At 42.0% G+C, this 17,956-nt stretch overlaps 2 protein-coding genes across 2 annotated transcripts in view; both read right to left on the bottom strand.

Annotated features, from left to right (window-relative positions):
- The window catches only part of LOC113156348 (protocadherin-15-like), a 121,763-nt gene extending 108,057 nt beyond the window's left edge, over positions 1–13,706 (bottom strand). Inside the window, exon 1 of the mRNA XM_026351433.1 lies at positions 13,585–13,706. The gene's annotated coding sequence lies outside the window, so the exon portion shown is untranslated. The remainder of the gene's footprint in view (positions 1–13,584) is intronic.
- Positions 12,884–14,646, bottom strand: LOC113156631 (leucine-rich repeat-containing protein 51-like). The gene is made up of 4 exons (XM_026351868.1): positions 14,595–14,646; positions 13,902–14,107; positions 13,585–13,733; positions 12,884–13,019 (listed from the first exon to the last, which is right to left on the bottom strand). The coding sequence occupies exons 1-4, from the start codon at positions 14,644–14,646 to the stop codon at positions 12,884–12,886; spliced, it is 543 nt and encodes a 180-aa protein (XP_026207653.1).
- Positions 14,647–17,956: the final 3,310 nt, after the last annotated feature.

Here is a 17,956-nt window from a genome sequence, read left to right as displayed (position 1 = left end):
GAACCAGAGATAAAATGTGTCTACACGTGTGCATACAAACATGGGCGACTGTGTGTGTGTGTGTGAGTCCCGACACCAATTCTCCTGCGTAAACATGCTGACCTGGCACAACACCAGTAGACACTTTGAAGTTGGCAGTGGCCGCTGTAATCTCCCTCCTTCTCACGCACAAACTCACACACATACATCGCCACACACACACACACACACACTGAGCCAGAGGCAAGACTTAACACTGGCAACCTTCTGTGGCTTAGCATGTGGCCACTAATACTCACACACACACACACACACAGAAAACAAAATAAAACTAAACTAAAAAGCAACAATAAATTCTCTCTAACATAAATAAATACTCTCACATAACCCTTTCTGCCACATATAGATTTTTTTTCTGACCGCTGTGTGTGTGTGTTTAGCTACACTGCAGCCTCAGATCTCCTTTGGGTCTTACATCAGACAAGCTGACTTCCTACCACAATCACCTGCGAGTCTCCGAATGCACCAAATTCTCTGAGAGGGAAACTTTTACGTGAATAAATAACTAATTAATCTTTGTGTGCCAGTATTTAGTCTTTCTGATTGGGTCTCCTGCCTGTGAACCGATAAAACAATAAAAACAGCTGCTCTGCTGGATCAACACAAGCATTTTCAGTATCTTGTCCTAATGATAAAAGGAAGTTATGCTTATGCCTGCAGACACGGGTTTGGGTCATCAAAATTACTAAATGAGACTGTATGTTTGGTGGATTATCGAGAAGAACTGGAAAATTGTTCTGGTGGTCTTGTTTAACTACCTGGCTTGTTGTGTTGTTTTCAGCTTTCAGTGAATAAAAGGTCTTAAACTTCATCAGACAGACACAGGTGGTTGCTAGCTGGTGAAAACACAATGGCTGTTTAGCAGTTAAAGAGCCACATATTGCCCTCAAGAGATGACAAAGACCCAAAACAGAGCTTAAAGACTAATAGTGGACTTTATAAAATACTAAAGCAACTGTTTGTAAGTGTGATTCATCAACTTAAAAGGTGACAATGTGACATTTTTGTCGGTTATTGCAGGTTTAAACCTGCATGAGTACATTTTTAGAGGCTCAGGGGCAGAACTCAGTCTGGCCGTTTCATTTTGACGGCTTATGTGTCAGCACACCGCTTGCTTACAAACAGAGCACGCACAGCGACATTAGCTTCCATTAGAGTCACATTTCTGGCATTGAGGCAGATTTAATTCCAAGCTTTACTCTCCTTTCAGTTTCCTTTTTCTTTTCGACTGCTGCAGCTGTGTTTGATGCAGAATGATGCAAAACAGGAGGCTGCCTTCGGTGGCTGCAACATAGGTGAAAGCCTGCTTCTTCGTTACCTCATTGCCCATCAGTTATGTTCCACTTTCACATTTGCAGCCAGACTACAGAGATTGTCTTTGTAGGAACTGTTGTGGGCCATGTATTATTAACTCCGAAATTCAAATTGTAAGCAAACATCAGCAGTGGAGATGCTGAATATACATGGCACACAAACATGTTATAATATGTGTAAGACTCACTGGCTAATTCTTTCTTATTTGGGTCCAGGACTGAAGAGGTTTAGGAGCCCATGATGAGATAGAAAGCTACTTAGGGTATTAAACTGGGGCAGGGGGTTCTCAGAACTTTTACCACACAGGATTAAAATTGAGTTAATTTAATCTCACCCTGGGACTCAGGCACGCTAGTTAATTTCTGTTTGTACAGGGCCCTGCCGCAAACAACTAAAAACTAATTTTCGCTCCAGTTTAAGAAAAAGCAGGTCTGCAGGAATGGAAATCTCGGTGATACGCAAACTGGAAAGTTCACGTTTCCTTTTATAAGCATTATAATAAGACATAAATTGCTTTGCTTACTTTTTAATTTTTGCTTTGCTACAGTTATAATGTGTTCTAAATGTCCCTTTTAGAATTATATTAAGTGGTTAGTTGCTGTGCACATTTCAATTAAACGTGTAATGCCCTTGATAAATAATAAACAGAATAAAAATTTGGTCACAGAGAAAGGAAGTTAGGCAGCTCTTGCTAATTTCCCTCTTTGTTTGTCCTGCCTGGGTTGCCAGATATGCAGATTCTAGGCAGTGTTTTGGCCGGCAGGCAAATAATCTTGTTAGGAACAATTGACTCAGTATTATTGTCGAACGTAAGCTCAATCTCTCACACAGAAGCATTCAAAACAGCACCTGGCACCACAATCAACAAACTCCAACAAAATGTCAATGAGGATCAACCCCACCCTTCCTCCCGGACTGAAGTTGGAACAAACTAGTGGAAGTCATTCAAGATTTCACCCAGTGCGAATGGAAAAACTTGCATCTTGCAAGAGCGCTTGCTCTTCAGCACCACGGATGGCGTAGAGCGATTCATCTCTGTCTTTACTGCTTTGAAGAAATAAAGGAATCATAGAGGAGGCTGGAACATTCAAAAAGAAGTCTTAATTTTGAAAGTGCCAAGCAACAGCACAGTGCACTGCTTCATCCTGTCTCACTTTTATGTTCTACACAGGTTACATAACGCTATTATGACACTCACCGTTGATAATCACAACCACAATGTACACACATGACTTGCACGGCCCATTGTGTGGGTGCAACAATTACTCCTACAAATTACACTCCTATACAGCCAAGCTGCAATCATAAATGTGTTTTTTATAGACAATGTAATTGCAACTGGATTATGTTTTCTATTAACACAGCGACAATTAAGTAAGTACTGTAATTAAAAGACGAGCAGCACAAAATACCTGATGGTGCAGTGCAACACCTGGCGTTGTTAAACACCCTCACAGCACTTTGGGGTTCGAGAAAGATTACGGCATGGGCTTAACATAGAAAACTTATTATGCCTGTTACAAAAAACGTAATTACATTTGCAGGTTTAATGCATGAAATATGCAGTTCCTCGTAGTTTAGTGTAGTTTTCCCCAGAAGTTCTTGTATCTGGCAGGAACAACTTTAACTAAGTTTGTGAACAGACAGAGTCTGTCTTTAGTTATGCAGCAGCTTGAGTTGTTCACTGAGGCCTGACTAACACAATGAGACGCCCATGACAGCTTGTTATGGGCATTAAGTCAAACATAAACCTCACAGCACAGGTACAGCACCATTGTCTAAGCCTAAAAAGAACCAAATTACAGTTGTAAATAGTAATATGTAGACATGTAAAACAGAGAGAATGATAGGGAACATATCCTTTAGTTCTGCACAGAGAATTCATCAATACCTGTGAGGATTACACCGTCTACTTCCACTCTGAGACAGAAAGTGGATAGCTCAGCCATAGCCTCCTATCTGTCAGGAATAAGAATAGCCTAGTTAGCCTTGCTCACATGAGTGTGGCTAATTCAATATGACATCTTTCTAATAGGCAGCCCGGCTAGCGGGGGGATCGGACCACATACAGAGAGGACAGATATCACAGGTGGGAAGTAAAGAATTTAAATAAAGTTACGGTGAAGGTTTCTCATGTTTCAGCAAGTGTAGTGGGATGAGGCAGTAACATTAAAACTGGTTGTAGAAGAGGAGGCCCACTGGATTTGACCTTTAGAGTCTCACTGGATGTTGCTAATTATGATAAAACAGATCAGCCAAAACAATCTGCTTGTAAATATTATAACTACTAGAGCAACATCAAATCATTAGGTCATTGTATCTGGAACAGTTATGACCAAAGAAACACGAGTCAGTTATCTAAGACAACAGTCCCACTTGGTCTGTGTTGAGAGAGGAATAGAAACTGGCTTCATATCAATGTTTTGTGGCAAACACCCAAAATAAAACGCAATAAATAAGCATGTTAATGAATGATGGTAAAATGCTGTTATTAGTTATGAAGCACGGGCGACTAAATAAAAACGAGGGCTGAATCTCATTTGAATTTTATGGTTCAATCTGTCAAATAATTGAAACGCTCGTAGGTTTTTTAAGGTCAGATTGTTTCTACGATGACGTCTTCACCCCTCCTCCGAGCTCACCGTGAAGCTCTCCTTACAACTTCGGAGCGTGCCTGTGATTAAAATATTAATTTTAAACAACTGCCAAGAGGGGGGGGGGGGAGTATTTCTGCCTGCATATGCGGTCAATGTCACAGTTGCTCCACTATTGTCAGTGGGGCAGCTCCAGGTGATTGTAATGAAATGTGAGTAAGGCTTTACCAGCTATGCTAAGCCCTGTGGAAACCAGGCTACTCTGTGAACACTGCCTTTGGCTCTGTTTGGTCCCAGAGAGGCAACAACAGCACTGCGGGGTCACAGCTGTTGTAATAAGAACATGCAGGCTACAGCACAGCCAATATTAGTAAACTAATAACAGATATTTGCACAGTGTTCACCTGGATGAACGTTTGTCTAATGGCTGAAACCTATTTTGCTGAAATGTGAAACCCTCTTGAGATGTTTCCATGTTTTGAATATGTATTGATTTTCTAGCTCAAACAAGGCAACACTCATGAGTTTTAGCATTTTAATGCATTTGGTAATAGCTTGGGTATCGTGGACATATCGTGTTTTGTTTTTACGTGTTTGATATTTTAGGTAAACAGCAGAAACAAAATAGTTAAATCTAGAGAAGGTTAAGTCATGTCTACAGTTGGAGAACCAAGGGAACCTTTAATCAGTGAAAGACTCAATAGAAGACACAGTGCCAAAGATCTAAGGGACAATTCTGCAAAGATATTCATTTACTAAAGCATCAAATATGGATTTCAAGATGAGGTAAAACCATTTTTTGTCTAAATTGTGCTATGGTGAATGCTAATTTCTTCCATAAATCAAATAAAACATCACTTCATGGACAATTTCCCATGCAGGAGGCTGGAAGTAAGCAGCAGTTATTTAAATTGAAGTCCTGGCGCTTCTGTCATCCAGCGTGTCTAACAAGATTTGACATAGTACGAGTGGAGAGGTCCCGGGTTCACAAAACACATTCTGTCTGTCTGACCCCTCTCACAACACACACACACACACACACAGTCCAGTGGGTATAGTCACTAGGACATTAAAATGCAGTCCACCACAGCGCCCAGACACAGCAGCAGTACGTACTCATGCGTTTGTCATCACTGATGTTTAGCAGCCCGACCTGTGCGTAAAAACCCACTTTGTCACACATGACAGGACCAAACCTTACATTACACATCTAGGCTCGTACGTTGACACCCACAGCAGGATGCCTCATCCTCTCAGCCACATCGTTTGACCCCCCCCCCTCCCCACCTCCACCTCTTGTCAACTTTGACTTTCTCCCCTTTACTATCTGCTCTGTTTTGAGGAGGCGACAGCTTGCCGTCATTTAAGGTAATCGGATGACTCTCTTTCTCTCTCTCTGCCTTTATAATCCGAGAGCCAGGCTGCTGTGAGGTAACCTGCTTTGGACGGGATGGTGCAGCAGCTCATAAGCGCTTCCTTCCTCTGTCTACTTGTTGAAAACGAACTCAAAACCACGTCGGGGGCCGACATTAACGCAGGGATCAGACAAGAGAGGCGCATGGCTGCATAAATAAAAAAAAGCTCCAGCTGGTGCATAATCGACCTTTTACACGAAGATCACAGTGCACAGAAGATGTGAGAGGAAGTGCACATGAATGTGCTGAGTTGTCCTTTGAATGAATTCAAGTCGACGTCTCTTCACTAACCCAGCAGCAATAATCTCCTCCTCAGCCCGTTTCAGCACCGCGGACAGCGAATCCTGCCTGAAACACGTGAAAAGAAAAAAAGAAGCTCCAACTAGTCCAACTCCCACAGTCCACAATGAAATATCTCCTGGAAGACAGCAGAGTTTCAAAGCATGTCTCAGCACCAGCACCTGTTTATCCTTGCTTTTTTTTTCCTATTTTAGTCGGTGGAGCTGCGTTTTAGTTCCACACAGAAACAGAAGACAGACCCCCGCAGAGGAAGATGAACTCTGTGGCACATATGCAGCCTGCTATTCTAGAGGTGGCACAGGCAGGAGAGGCTAAATAAATAAAAATAATGTGATAAGTGTGGTGCTTTTATGTCTGTGAACTCACCACCGCGTAATAGAGATGTGTCATTAAGGAACAAAGGCTCACACATTACGCGACTTACCGTGTTATCCTCGTTGAGTCCATGTGTTTTACATACAAATGTACTTTTCCACACACTGTTGCCGTCTCTGGGCCGCGGTGAGACACAGCCCAAAGCGAAAATCCAGGAAATAACATCCACACAACTCTAAACCGACCCCTACTTTTTTGGGGGGTGGGGATGGAGCAAAAAATGCCGGTGTCCGCGTCTTCAAGGCGACATGAAAAAAAAGAGTTTATGTTCAAGTCACAAAAAGAAATGTTGTGACCTTCATGCGGTGAAAATAGTCTTGATCTCCACTAGTCTTCTTTTAGTTTCAGTCTCCACTGTTGGTCTTAACAGGTATCTACGGGCTGTGCAGGAGAGACACACAGTAACAGTCCATCTCCTCTAGTTTCCCACTTGCTTTCTCAACCAGAACGACAAAGAGAGGGAGGGATGGGGGGGGGAGTCGGAGAGACTGAGTAACATGAGGAAGGAAGAGAGGGAGAGAGACACACGATGCGGAGTCAGAAAGGCAGGTTGTGTCCGAGCTTTTACCGCGAGAGCAGCGAGCAGCAGCAGCGGGGACGGTGATCGGTGCACCCCGCCGGTAATCTCATTATGTCCACGGCAAAAAGGCGCACGGATTACTGGGTGGTGACTCCGCTCCGCTCCGCTCTTTGCGCCCCGTGGCGGAGAGGGAGGCACAGGAGCACCGTCAGACTGTCTCATCAAATGTTTAACTCGTCGCTATCCGCTCACGTTTCAGGGTGACAAGAGAAAAGCTGAACTCCACCAAACATGACCTCATTAGTCCTGAATTTACTACAGGCGCACTACATAGTAACATTATTGAAATGAGGCGTAGAGGTGATGTTTGATTCTTAAAGTGCATAAAAAAAAAATGTAACTAACTAAATCGGACAGTGCAATTAGCACTTGGATGTCATGCTTCTTTGGAGCTGTAGCAGCCCTATTTATTTGGGATTAGCGGCGCCTGTAGCAACCCTTATTCCTCCTCTGTAGCTCTCTGAAGGTATTTTTTTCAAGTGAGGTCATCCCACAACCTCTTCCAGCCCCACCTGAAATGCTCTTGGTAGTCCAGTGAATTGATATCATCTATTCAAGCACTAACATGTGCAGCACTGTGCACAACTAACCTTTCCATGATCTAATTCTTACTTTTCCTGTGATTGACTGGCACCCTGTCCAGGTAGTACCCCGACTCTTTGCACAATATGAGCTGGGACTGGTCTAAATAAACACCTCCACCCCTGTGCAATAAACAGTTCACACAGCTTCCAGCTCAGCTACATCTTTGTTACACACAAAAGGAACTCCACACAGGCACCCAGGACATTATTGCTGTGAGGAAACATAAGGCTACTAATAACTGGACCACATGCTGCCCAAGAGCGTGACAGGCTACGTGGTATATTACTACATTTATCTGTGTCTCCCAACTTTCTAAATGGCAGCTCATACATAAAATATATTGTTCCTACAAATAATTCTACTGCTGTAATCTATCTTTTGGCACAGGCGGAGATGCCAAAATCACGCTGGCTTAAGCAGCGCCTCTTACAATAATTACTTGGAATATGTAGATTTGAGGAGCAAAACTGAACTGCAAAAGTCGAGTATACATCTTCGGTGTGGCTTCATGAATCTCTGAACTATGTGGAGAAACTTTTGTGAAATCTTGCTCCGGAGCTCCCACCATCTTTGTATTATAATGGCTTTTCTCAGCCTGCTGAACTGTTCACTACTTGTTTTGCAGCAAGATTATTTTCTAGGCATATGCAAAAGAGTTTTTTATTCTGTGAGCAATTGTCCTCCCTAAAACCACATATACTGTGGTATATACTACGATACATAGACATACAGAGTTCAAAGATGAACTACGATGGCAAGAGCAGATCGACCAGTACAGTACATGCTCCAGTGTGACTATACCTCTATCTATATCTCCAGCCACTGATAACTGTATTTACTATGTCTGCTGCACACTGAGTGGACCTCTAAATGAAATGTCTCCATTAATGATAAACTGATGCAGGCAGACATAACTTTTATGAAATTACGCTAATTTTGAAACCTGATTACATAATCAATGGATTGAAATGACTACCAGCGAGGGGGGGGGGGGGGGTTTGCAGGCAGAGGCCAGGCCAATTATAGCCCCTATACCACTGTGATCTTACCTGTGTGTCCATCTGCTCTCCTCTCCTCTGTGGGATTACACCAAATCCTATTGAGCTCAGGAATGGCAGCCAAGATCAGTAGGCCTGAACTAATCACGATAAACCACGAGCACAACAGAGGTTTGTCTTTGTCCAACAAAACACAGGACGGAGGGAAAAGAATCATCATTCCTGATTATTAATGCTCATCTGAGTCACCACAATTAGTAGACGGCATAATGAATATCTGATCATGTTAATATGGAATTTAAAAAATAATGGGGCAGCATGTGGCACCATGTCTGAGATAACATCACTTATCTAAAGGAAATACACTGGATTTCATATTATTGATCCACAGTGGTGCAAATGTCTTCGCCCCCTTCTGGCAGTGCAGACACTGCAGTGTATTTTTTGTAACCACAAGCTTTGATTCTTCATTTTCCCTCATTACACTGAACCTACATCGTGCCCTGTCCTTTGGGTCTCTGTTCTACCTCCAGTGTCCTCTTCAGCATGTAAAATGCATGTTATTCCCCCAGCTGAAGTCCTTTGTCACGTTGTCACTGTATGTTAGATCATCGTCTTGCTGTTTGATGACTTTCCTCCCACATACACACTTTTTTTTTTTTTGTAAATTGACAGACAACATGTTTCTGTACTCTTTAGAATTCCTTCTGCTGCTACCAGTTATATCCTCAAGAAGGATTAGCGAGCCACTTCCAGAAGCAGCCATGCAAGCCCAAGCCATGACACTATCTGCACTGTGCTTCACAGATGAGTTTGTATGGTTTGACTCATGAATCATCCTTTCCTCCTCCACACTTCAGCCTTTCCATCACTTTGGTAGAGGTGAATCTTGGTCTCATCAAGAAAATAGTAGAAGAAATTCTGAACTTTGGTCTTATATTCATCTTCTCAGAGTAGAGCAAACACAAATTACAGTTTTAGTACTTTTGAGGGGCACTGCATGTGTTCACTGTCGGTGGAACTGAAAGACACGTTTTTAAATGTGATTTCTTTAAATCCTCTGCAGAACCGTCTAATGAGTGTGTGCATTGTCTTAATTTCAGTCACTAAATAGCTACATTTCAAATTTGAAGAATCGGCAATAAACACTTAAATGAGGTTCAATGCAGCTTTTATAATTTGCAGACTGTTTCATGACAAAGCGGCAAAGAGCACAACAACAACAACAAAAAAGAGATGTTTAGAGGGGGAGCGGCAGACACTGAGACAATTAGCAAAGACAGAAAGTGGAGGATAAACAGAAAAAAAAACGGAGCAGAAATGGATGGAGGAACAACATTAAAGAGAACGCTATATTTATTCTGCCTGCTGCCCTTAAATTCATCCAGTGCTGGAGCTCTTCCTAGCTCATTTGGTGGAGCAGATGTTAATAGCTTAACAGGGCTAGGCAGTAAGTGTTTAATTAGGTCTGGGGAAAATGATTTATTCAACACATCTGGGCCCATAAAGTAAGGCTCTCTGGACTCCGTCCTTTATGACTCCCGTGCTGAATTCTCTCCCAAACCTGAAAATTTAACTGCTTGGCGCGCCGTCGCTTGAGCTTTCAGCCCTGACAAGCAGAATCCCTTACAAAACCCAGTGTCCTGTAGTGATGTCATATCTGCTGAAGGGAGAGGCAAACATCTGCACCTAGAGGGAGGAGAGGCTCGGTAGGGGGGCTGGGGGGGGTGTCAGTGACGATCAAGCTGTGCAGTACAGTTTTAGTGTCGAGGATTACTGGGATTTGCGCGTGTCGCCTGCCTGCTCAGACCACATCAAAGCCACACGGTGCTAGGTGCAGCTCTTTTCCGTGTGCTTTCAGGGATGATGGCTTTGACTTTGATACTTAACAAACACAAAAGTCAAGAAGACTTATTATCTCTCACAATATACAGTACATGTGTGGCACACTCAGAAACGTGTTCTGGGCTCTTCTTTTCACCATTCATGGCACTCTGTTCTTTGGAAGCGAAAGGAAAACAGGCGACTCGATTGGCTGCGGCAGATGCCAGCATCTCCACCTCTACGCCCATTAATGATATGTTTATCCTTACTCCAGTGCAGCTGATCAGCCAGCCAGTCCCCAAAACCTGTGCGATCGCACCATTTATATCACCGTGACGCTGGTTCAACTAATTCAGGTGTCTTAACACAATTTCACGCCACCTGCCTGCCAATGAGAAATGAGCATATTCCCTTGTTATATTATAAAGAATAAAGGTAGATTTAAGCTCCTGTCTGCCATGATGTTCCTTAATTCATCGAACCACAGATAGTTTTCATCTGATCCTGCTACACACTGATTAGTTTTATTGTGACAATTTAAATGTATTAATTCATTTTAACAAAACATAAATTGCATGATTGAATTGAAATGATAATGAATTGAAGATAACATTAAACCACATTATTTGCCTGCATATTTGTAGAGCACAGTCTTGCTTAATTAGGTTGTATAGTACTATATATTGTAAATCTAAACCCACAATATGCAACTTTTGGGAGTCAAGCTGTAGCATGACACAGGAAATCACTCCGCCAACGCAACAAATACTGATACTAATATTTGTCTAAAGCATACATCCACGGTCATAGCCAGTGGCGGTCTGACAGATACACGCAAGGTACTGTACCCTCTGGTGTCGGCATGTGATACACAGGTTTCGACCTTGTCTGACTGGTTACAAGTGTGTATCTGTAGTTTTGGTAGAGAGTTTCTCTGTGTGCCTGTCAGTGCTGTTCTCTGAGAGTGTGTTACGGGAGGCGTTGGCTGCACCTCGTCGCATTAAGATCCAAATCAAACAAAAATGTGCGCTGATTTCACAAAGCACTTGAATTATTAAGTGTTTCAGATAAACACCTGGTGCTAAATGGCACTCCTCTTGTAATTCCACACATCTACAAATTCCTCAAATTCCTATTCATCTGCACCCATGTAGAGTAAGGCCAAGCAATAATGCATTATATACAAGAACATAGGCAAAGAAATAGAAGAGGTTCTTCAGTGGCTGAATGAACAAGCAGAGACCACAGAAAATCCTGCTGATACTCAACAGTGATTTTGTGTGTTTTTCACTAAAAAAACACTACACTTCACTTGATAACTGGTCAACTTGGCCTCTAACCCTGATAAAACAAAACACGGCACAATCTTAAGCAAGAAAACCTTACAGGCGAGAGATGCCTCCCGTCCTTTCTGGAAAAAAAAAAAAAACAGTAGAAATGTGGACTTTAGCCCCGGGGAGAACTGGTAAAATGTGAACAAAGACTGCATTGACCTGTGGGAAACTTCAGCCTGTACAGTATAGTGCAGGGCTACATGAATACTTCATAAAGTTTGTTGTGTCCTTGCTTGAACAAAAGATAACATATTCCTAATTAAGCAAACTCCTAAGTTGGCCCCTTCAATATGTAGACGTTAGCCCTCAGGCGAACTGCGAAACAGACTAAAAAGACATTGTGAAATCAACAGAAACACAGGTTCTTTAGACAGCCGATTCAAAGCTGTGTGTGTGTCTGTTAATTACATTTCCCTCTAAACTTAAAAGAACCAAAAAGACATTGTTCAATATGAACCGTGAAAGGGATGTTGCACATGTACAGTAGCAGTCAAAATCTATATTGCATGCCTGTTTTAAAGCAGGTCACGCTGCTGACGGCAGGTGCTAGATATTCACTGGTATTGGCTTCTCAGCTCAAAACACACGGTCTTAATATTTTTTTTTCTTTTTTTCCCCTCAATAACCATGTTAACACAAGCTTCTAAGGAAACGGAGGTGTAAACACTGTCGTGCAGAATTACTTTACAGAACTTTACACAATTATCAGCTCTGGCATTCAGCATAACAACATCTGTATTCTGTTTCTAACCATTTCATTTCAGTGGTTAGCCTTTGTGTCACATGGTATAAAAGCTGATTCAGGGCCATTTCCATCAAACTGACTAAAGATTTTTGCAGGAGGAAACACTGATACATGATTCTGCACCAAACAGAGCCTGGAGGACAGCCAGTTTAATCTGCCTCAATGCTGATTTATGGTCCACATTTCTTCACTAACAAGACTAGACAGCTATAGCCGAGACCCAAAGCTGTTTACAATGCAAACTGTAAACTGAACACATTTGTATGTGTGTTGTTTGCATGCGTACATGCATCTGTGAATTAATCTTGCGTGCAAGTCTACACACAGGCAAAACAAGAAATGGTACTTTTTCAATAAGAAAAAGTACACAAAAACAGTAAAACAGGCAGTTATTCTCATATCTTACCACAATTTGAACAACGCACCGTCTCCCGTTTCTATTTGCGCATCAAAGTTCTTATCAAAGTTATTACAACACTGTGTTGTTCAGTCAATGGCCTTTTATACTGTAATTTATTCCCACTAAGTCCAAGGGAAGTAGCCAGTCAGCCAGAGGTGAGAGCAGACTTAACTGGCAGCCTCCAAAAATGTCACAAAGGGTATCCAGTAATCACATTTCAGCGAGTTTTACTGGCACCATTTAATGAAGGAATTCAAGATGATTCAAACTACAGATGAGAATTAGCTGTCGGGCAAAGAGAACATTTATTTTCAGAGTTGGTTTCACAGTGGGGTTAAGGGTCAGTTATTCAAATCAATGACCTGACTAACTGGTAACGTTCACTGGAGATTTTCCTTTGTGTCTTTCCTGCGCTTCATGCACTGATGCCAAACATTCGCCAAGGCCCGCTCCTCGCGTGTCACGCCGCTGAAGTCCATCGTCTTCAAATGAGGCAGGGCGAAAATGACATGTTTCCTAAACACACGCACGTACACACACTATATCAGCTCTGAATCCAGGCTCTCCATGACATTTTGTGCTCTACCATGTAATGAACCCATGGTGAATGTTGAATATGGATATTTTTTCAGTGTATGCAAAGTAGACCTTGTCTGTACTTTCCTTCTGTTTCATGTAAATGATCTCAAATGAGATGAATATTAAATCAAAAACCTCAATGCATGGGAAATCTAAGCAATCGAGGGTGACCTTCTTTCTCTATGAGTGTGTATCTATTGTTGTTATGCAGAGAGGAACAGGATATGAATCTTAATGTGAGCTTGATCTCCATTTAAGCACCTATTAAAACGTTATCCACCTGCTTGCTTTTACAAACTGCATGAAAACACACACAAACACACACACACACACACACACACACACACAGTATAGCTGCAGGTTTGTACAAGTTCTTTAAGTCTATGACTGCATTACAAGAGACTTTGTGTTGATCACAATCAGCCAAACATGTAACAACCAAGCAGAATACATGCGCGTGGGAGTAGATTCTGGGTGAAATGCAGTATAATATAGTCTCCACCTGTAACCTTTGTGCTGTTCTATGCCATTTCCATGTAGTGTGATGGTGTGAAGATGCGGCAGCTCCCCCAGCTTGTCGACCTCCGACAGGTTCCAGATGCTATTGGCGTGAAAGTACAGCACACGCAGTCCACGCAGCTCACACAGAACCTACAACACAGATGCACGTGTTAATGCCCAGTTAGGATGCTATAGTTAAAACTGTAAATCAATAAACAATACAAGCAAGCAAAGATATTAGATGTTATAGAAGAATTGAAAATACTATCAAAGACTGAAACTGATGAGGCAAATAAGCCGTGAGAGAAGAACTCTCACCGGCTCTACGAGTTTGATCTTGTTGAAGGACAGGTCCAGCCAGCCGAGGTTCGATGGTTGAGCCAGGAAGTGGCTGAGCATGAACTGGAGCCCATCGAGTTCAGTGATGTAGTTGTTATTGAGGCGCAATGAGCGGCTAAGGTGTTTCCCTTCTGAGTTTGTTTTTAAAGGTCGCAAGCCAGCCCGGGGTACCACTGACAGCGATTCTGAAACTCCCACAAAAAAAGCAACTGCAGTGAGTAACTTTACTTAATGTTTGTATGTTATTATTTGTAAAAAGCAGAAATCAGTTTATTCAGGCAGAACGGCACAATCGGTACATGTTGATTAGCGTCCATGCTGTGGAGCAAAGAGGAGTCTGCTTGAGCTTTTAGTGCACGCAGTGAATTTATGAGCAATTGCTTTAACACTGTAGTTAGTCTATTTTTGTTCATTACAAGAACAGAACTGTGTTGCGTACATGGACAACACAGCACGTATACAAGGTATTTGTCAACACTTTCATCCCAGTGCCCGACACGTAAATCTTGCAACTGACAGACGTGTCAAGGACGAACACACTACTTAAGTCACATGTTAATTAAGTAAAAACTAAATAAATGTGTAAATGTAATGTAAAAATGTAAATGCCCCCTACAAATGGTCATCCACTGTAAAATTAAGAAGCTCAGAGTAAGAGGAATATGACGCTACCTGAGACATTGATGATATTTTTAAACGACAAATCCACTGGAGGGCTGTACATGTTCAAGTCTTCATCTGTGTCAGAAAAATGTTCAAATTACTACAATTCAGTAAACTCACGTTTTATTATTTAATTATTCCTGAATCATTTCAATCCTCTGTTCGAACATAAACACATGGATCCAAAAAAGCTTTTAAAATCTTGAATAAAACTGTTTCCTAGTGATGGGGTTCCAACAACACTAATACTAATGTTAATAATTATAATGTTTAAACATATTTTAAAATAGAACATGTTTATATTTCATTTATTCAAATGTTTTGCTGCAGTAAGTAACTTTTTTTTTGTCCAGCTTTGCCTCCATCTCCAGCCTGGTGGATCATCGGCTGCTGCTTTTACTCATTAGTCACTCGTGATTCTCCTGGATGTTGTTCCTAAACTGTCCCTGCTTCTGCTCGCTCTCCAATTATTATTACTTTTTACCTGCTTTTGATATTTACCTGCGCTTGTTTGCTCATGCTGCACCACTTCCTGCATAATACTGTTCATAAATCTAGCCAGCCACTGATGTGCCTAACGAGTTAGGTTTGCTTCACTGCTATTCATGCACGGGGGAAGAAGAAGAATGAGAGTTTCAGAGTATCTCTGCTTGACTGGTAGGTTTTGCAGCTTCTCATTTGTTGTAATGAACACAGTGGAGTGGATTGATTTGGGTCTCGGGCTACAGTCCCACTAGCTTGATTCCCTAAAGCAGCATATTGTGGTTTTAAGCCGTAAGTAGTGAATGCCCACAGACATTAACTGACATCATCTCCACGGCCGTTTTCAGTGTCTGATCCCAGGGGAGTTCGAGTTGCTACAAACAGTGTAAAGCCGCGTTGATGTCAAATCATTCAAACCCTAATTGCAAGCAGCCGAGTGGGACAGGCTTGTCAGTCCCACTCAGTCCGTAAGAGATGCTGTGAATTTCAGGCATCGATGACATCACCCACTTAGTGAAAGCAACCACAGACACGTCAACAAACTGTGGCCGGAACAGCAGCAAATGCAACACCAATTGAAGCCGAATCGAAATAATATCCAGTGTGAAGAGCCGAGTCAGCAAATTGTGCAGGAGCTGAACACTGTTTCATCATATCTGGTTTTAGTTGGTAATGATCTGCCACGAATACACGGCAAAAGGCTTTTCATGTGAATTAGTGGGTCCATAAAACTTCTTTATTCCTCATTAAAGAATTCATATGGACTCTTCCTCATGTTCTAAATCTGATTGTGTTTCCATGTACTGTATATAGGAAAACACCCCTGTTAAAAACTGCAGACCGGTCCAGAGTACACGTCCTGTACTTCACCTTTTGCCTTTTGTGTACTGGATAAGCTCCAGCACCCCTGAATTGAACAAACAGATTGAAAATAAATAAAAGAGCGCCACAAAATGCAACAGGAAATGAGTCTGAGAGGGCGAATGGAGGACGAGTTTAAAAAGAAGAGCTGACAGTGGGAAGAAGGTGATGATGGAAAATTACATCTATCCCCGTGACTTTTTCCCTCACCTTGTCACTCAATCAAGACGTCTGCTCATGAATGCGTGTGTCTTTGTGTACCAATAGCAAAATACCACCATCACTGGGGGAGTGAGGGCAGTCCTTCAGTGAGATGAACAAAAATATGCACACAGATTTGAAGTAAAGGGCAAAAACAAATACAGACAGTGGCTGAAAAGTGTGTTTGTGGCCAAATATTAGCGACATTAAACTGTGTGTGAGAGTGTGAGAGTAAATTAATACTTTATATGTTCATGTGGATAGTATTAAGTATAAACACATGGAAATAAACCTGTACTTTGCTTCGACTATTTTGATAACCTTCTATCGCTGCTGTTCAACAGCCTCCAAACTTGTAAGTAAATAGACCTGAACAACATGGTTGCCAGGTTGCCATGTGCAGATACTGCAGATGTGACATTGGAATTGAATGCTATCTGGGGTTTTGCATAATTCCCCAGTATCAGTGGACTGTTTATGGTTGTAATAAAGAATCAGTGGAGTTGGGGCAGCTTCTTCTAATGGCCTATCCCATTAATTTCTCTTTGCACTTGCATTTACGATAATAGGTGGTCTGAGCAAGCAGAAAGGCATAAGGCAAGCACTTCAGGCTGTACTGCAGCATATGATCTGCATAAACACAACCTCGAGTGTGTCACACCAAAAGCCATGGAGTAAAAGCATTTGTTTGCAGCCACAAACAGGCACACGTTCATAAAATGGACCTGCAAGCAGCTAAATGCCCCGATGCTCACGCATTGTATAGAAAGATCAATTTGTGTTACAACTGCAAAAAGAATCCAAGTAAACTGATTTATCCATTTGAGACAAAGCAGGTTTTTTCCCATGTTAAATTTTCATGATATCTACATGTTCAATTATTCCGTAGAGGAACACAGAGCTAAACAAACCTACATCTCTGTGTGGTATTCTGGTGATATCTACTGATGCACTGCCTGTTCTGTCAGCACGGGAGCACACGAGCGGCCCGCTCACAGTTATTCTAACACTATCAGATCAGAAAACAACAACGGTGATGCAGGTGTAGCCCCGCAGTAACTAGAAGGAGCTGACAGCCAAGCATGCACCACTTAGTACGGCACGTAACGCTAAGATCGAATGCTGAATTTTCAGTTTTAGCAATGTGCCTGACTAGGGTTTCCACCCATTTAGCTTAATTTCATGACCTCCTTTATTCAACCGAATACATTTCACAGAGTCATGCATGCAAGCTTGGTGCATTCAATATTGGCGCACAGCTATTGCTACAACAAAAAAAATTGCCTCCATTTGAAAAGTGACTCACATCCATAACTCAATACACAATGTCTCCTGTTACCAATATGTATTGAGGTTACTGTCAGTGGAGAAAACAGAACGACTTCTCTTTGTTTGTTTGAAAGAGTGAGTTGGTAAAAATGAAGCGCTGGTGCTTTGATTCAGGCAAATCAAACAATAAAAACCTGCCACTTCCTGATGAAATTTGAGATAAATAAAACATGCTCCGTTCTCTAACTCCATTGTGCACTGGCGCAAATGCACCATCAATCTAGAAAACAGGTGCACTGTGCATTACCATTAGCCGCGTTTTAAGCACACCTCTCTTTGTATTGCCACTCTATTGTTGGCGTATTTGAGAATACCAACTGTTGCACTGAGAAGCTAAACCTTGCACAGTTACTCAGGAGTGTTTGTGCACTTTAACCACCACAGAGCTGTACAAAATAGCAATCAGATTGGCTGAATCTGCACAACCTGCTATACATGCAGTGGCAGAGCAGAAAGGAGTGTGCGCATTGCGCAGCAAAGTGGAAAGTGAAGGACAC

Source organism: Anabas testudineus, chromosome 19 (genome assembly GCF_900324465.2).
Source record: "Anabas testudineus chromosome 19, fAnaTes1.2, whole genome shotgun sequence".
Lineage (NCBI taxonomy): Eukaryota > Metazoa > Chordata > Actinopteri > Anabantiformes > Anabantidae > Anabas > Anabas testudineus.
Note: the sequence above shows the minus strand (reverse complement) of the source record. Positions and strands in the feature narration are given on the sequence as shown.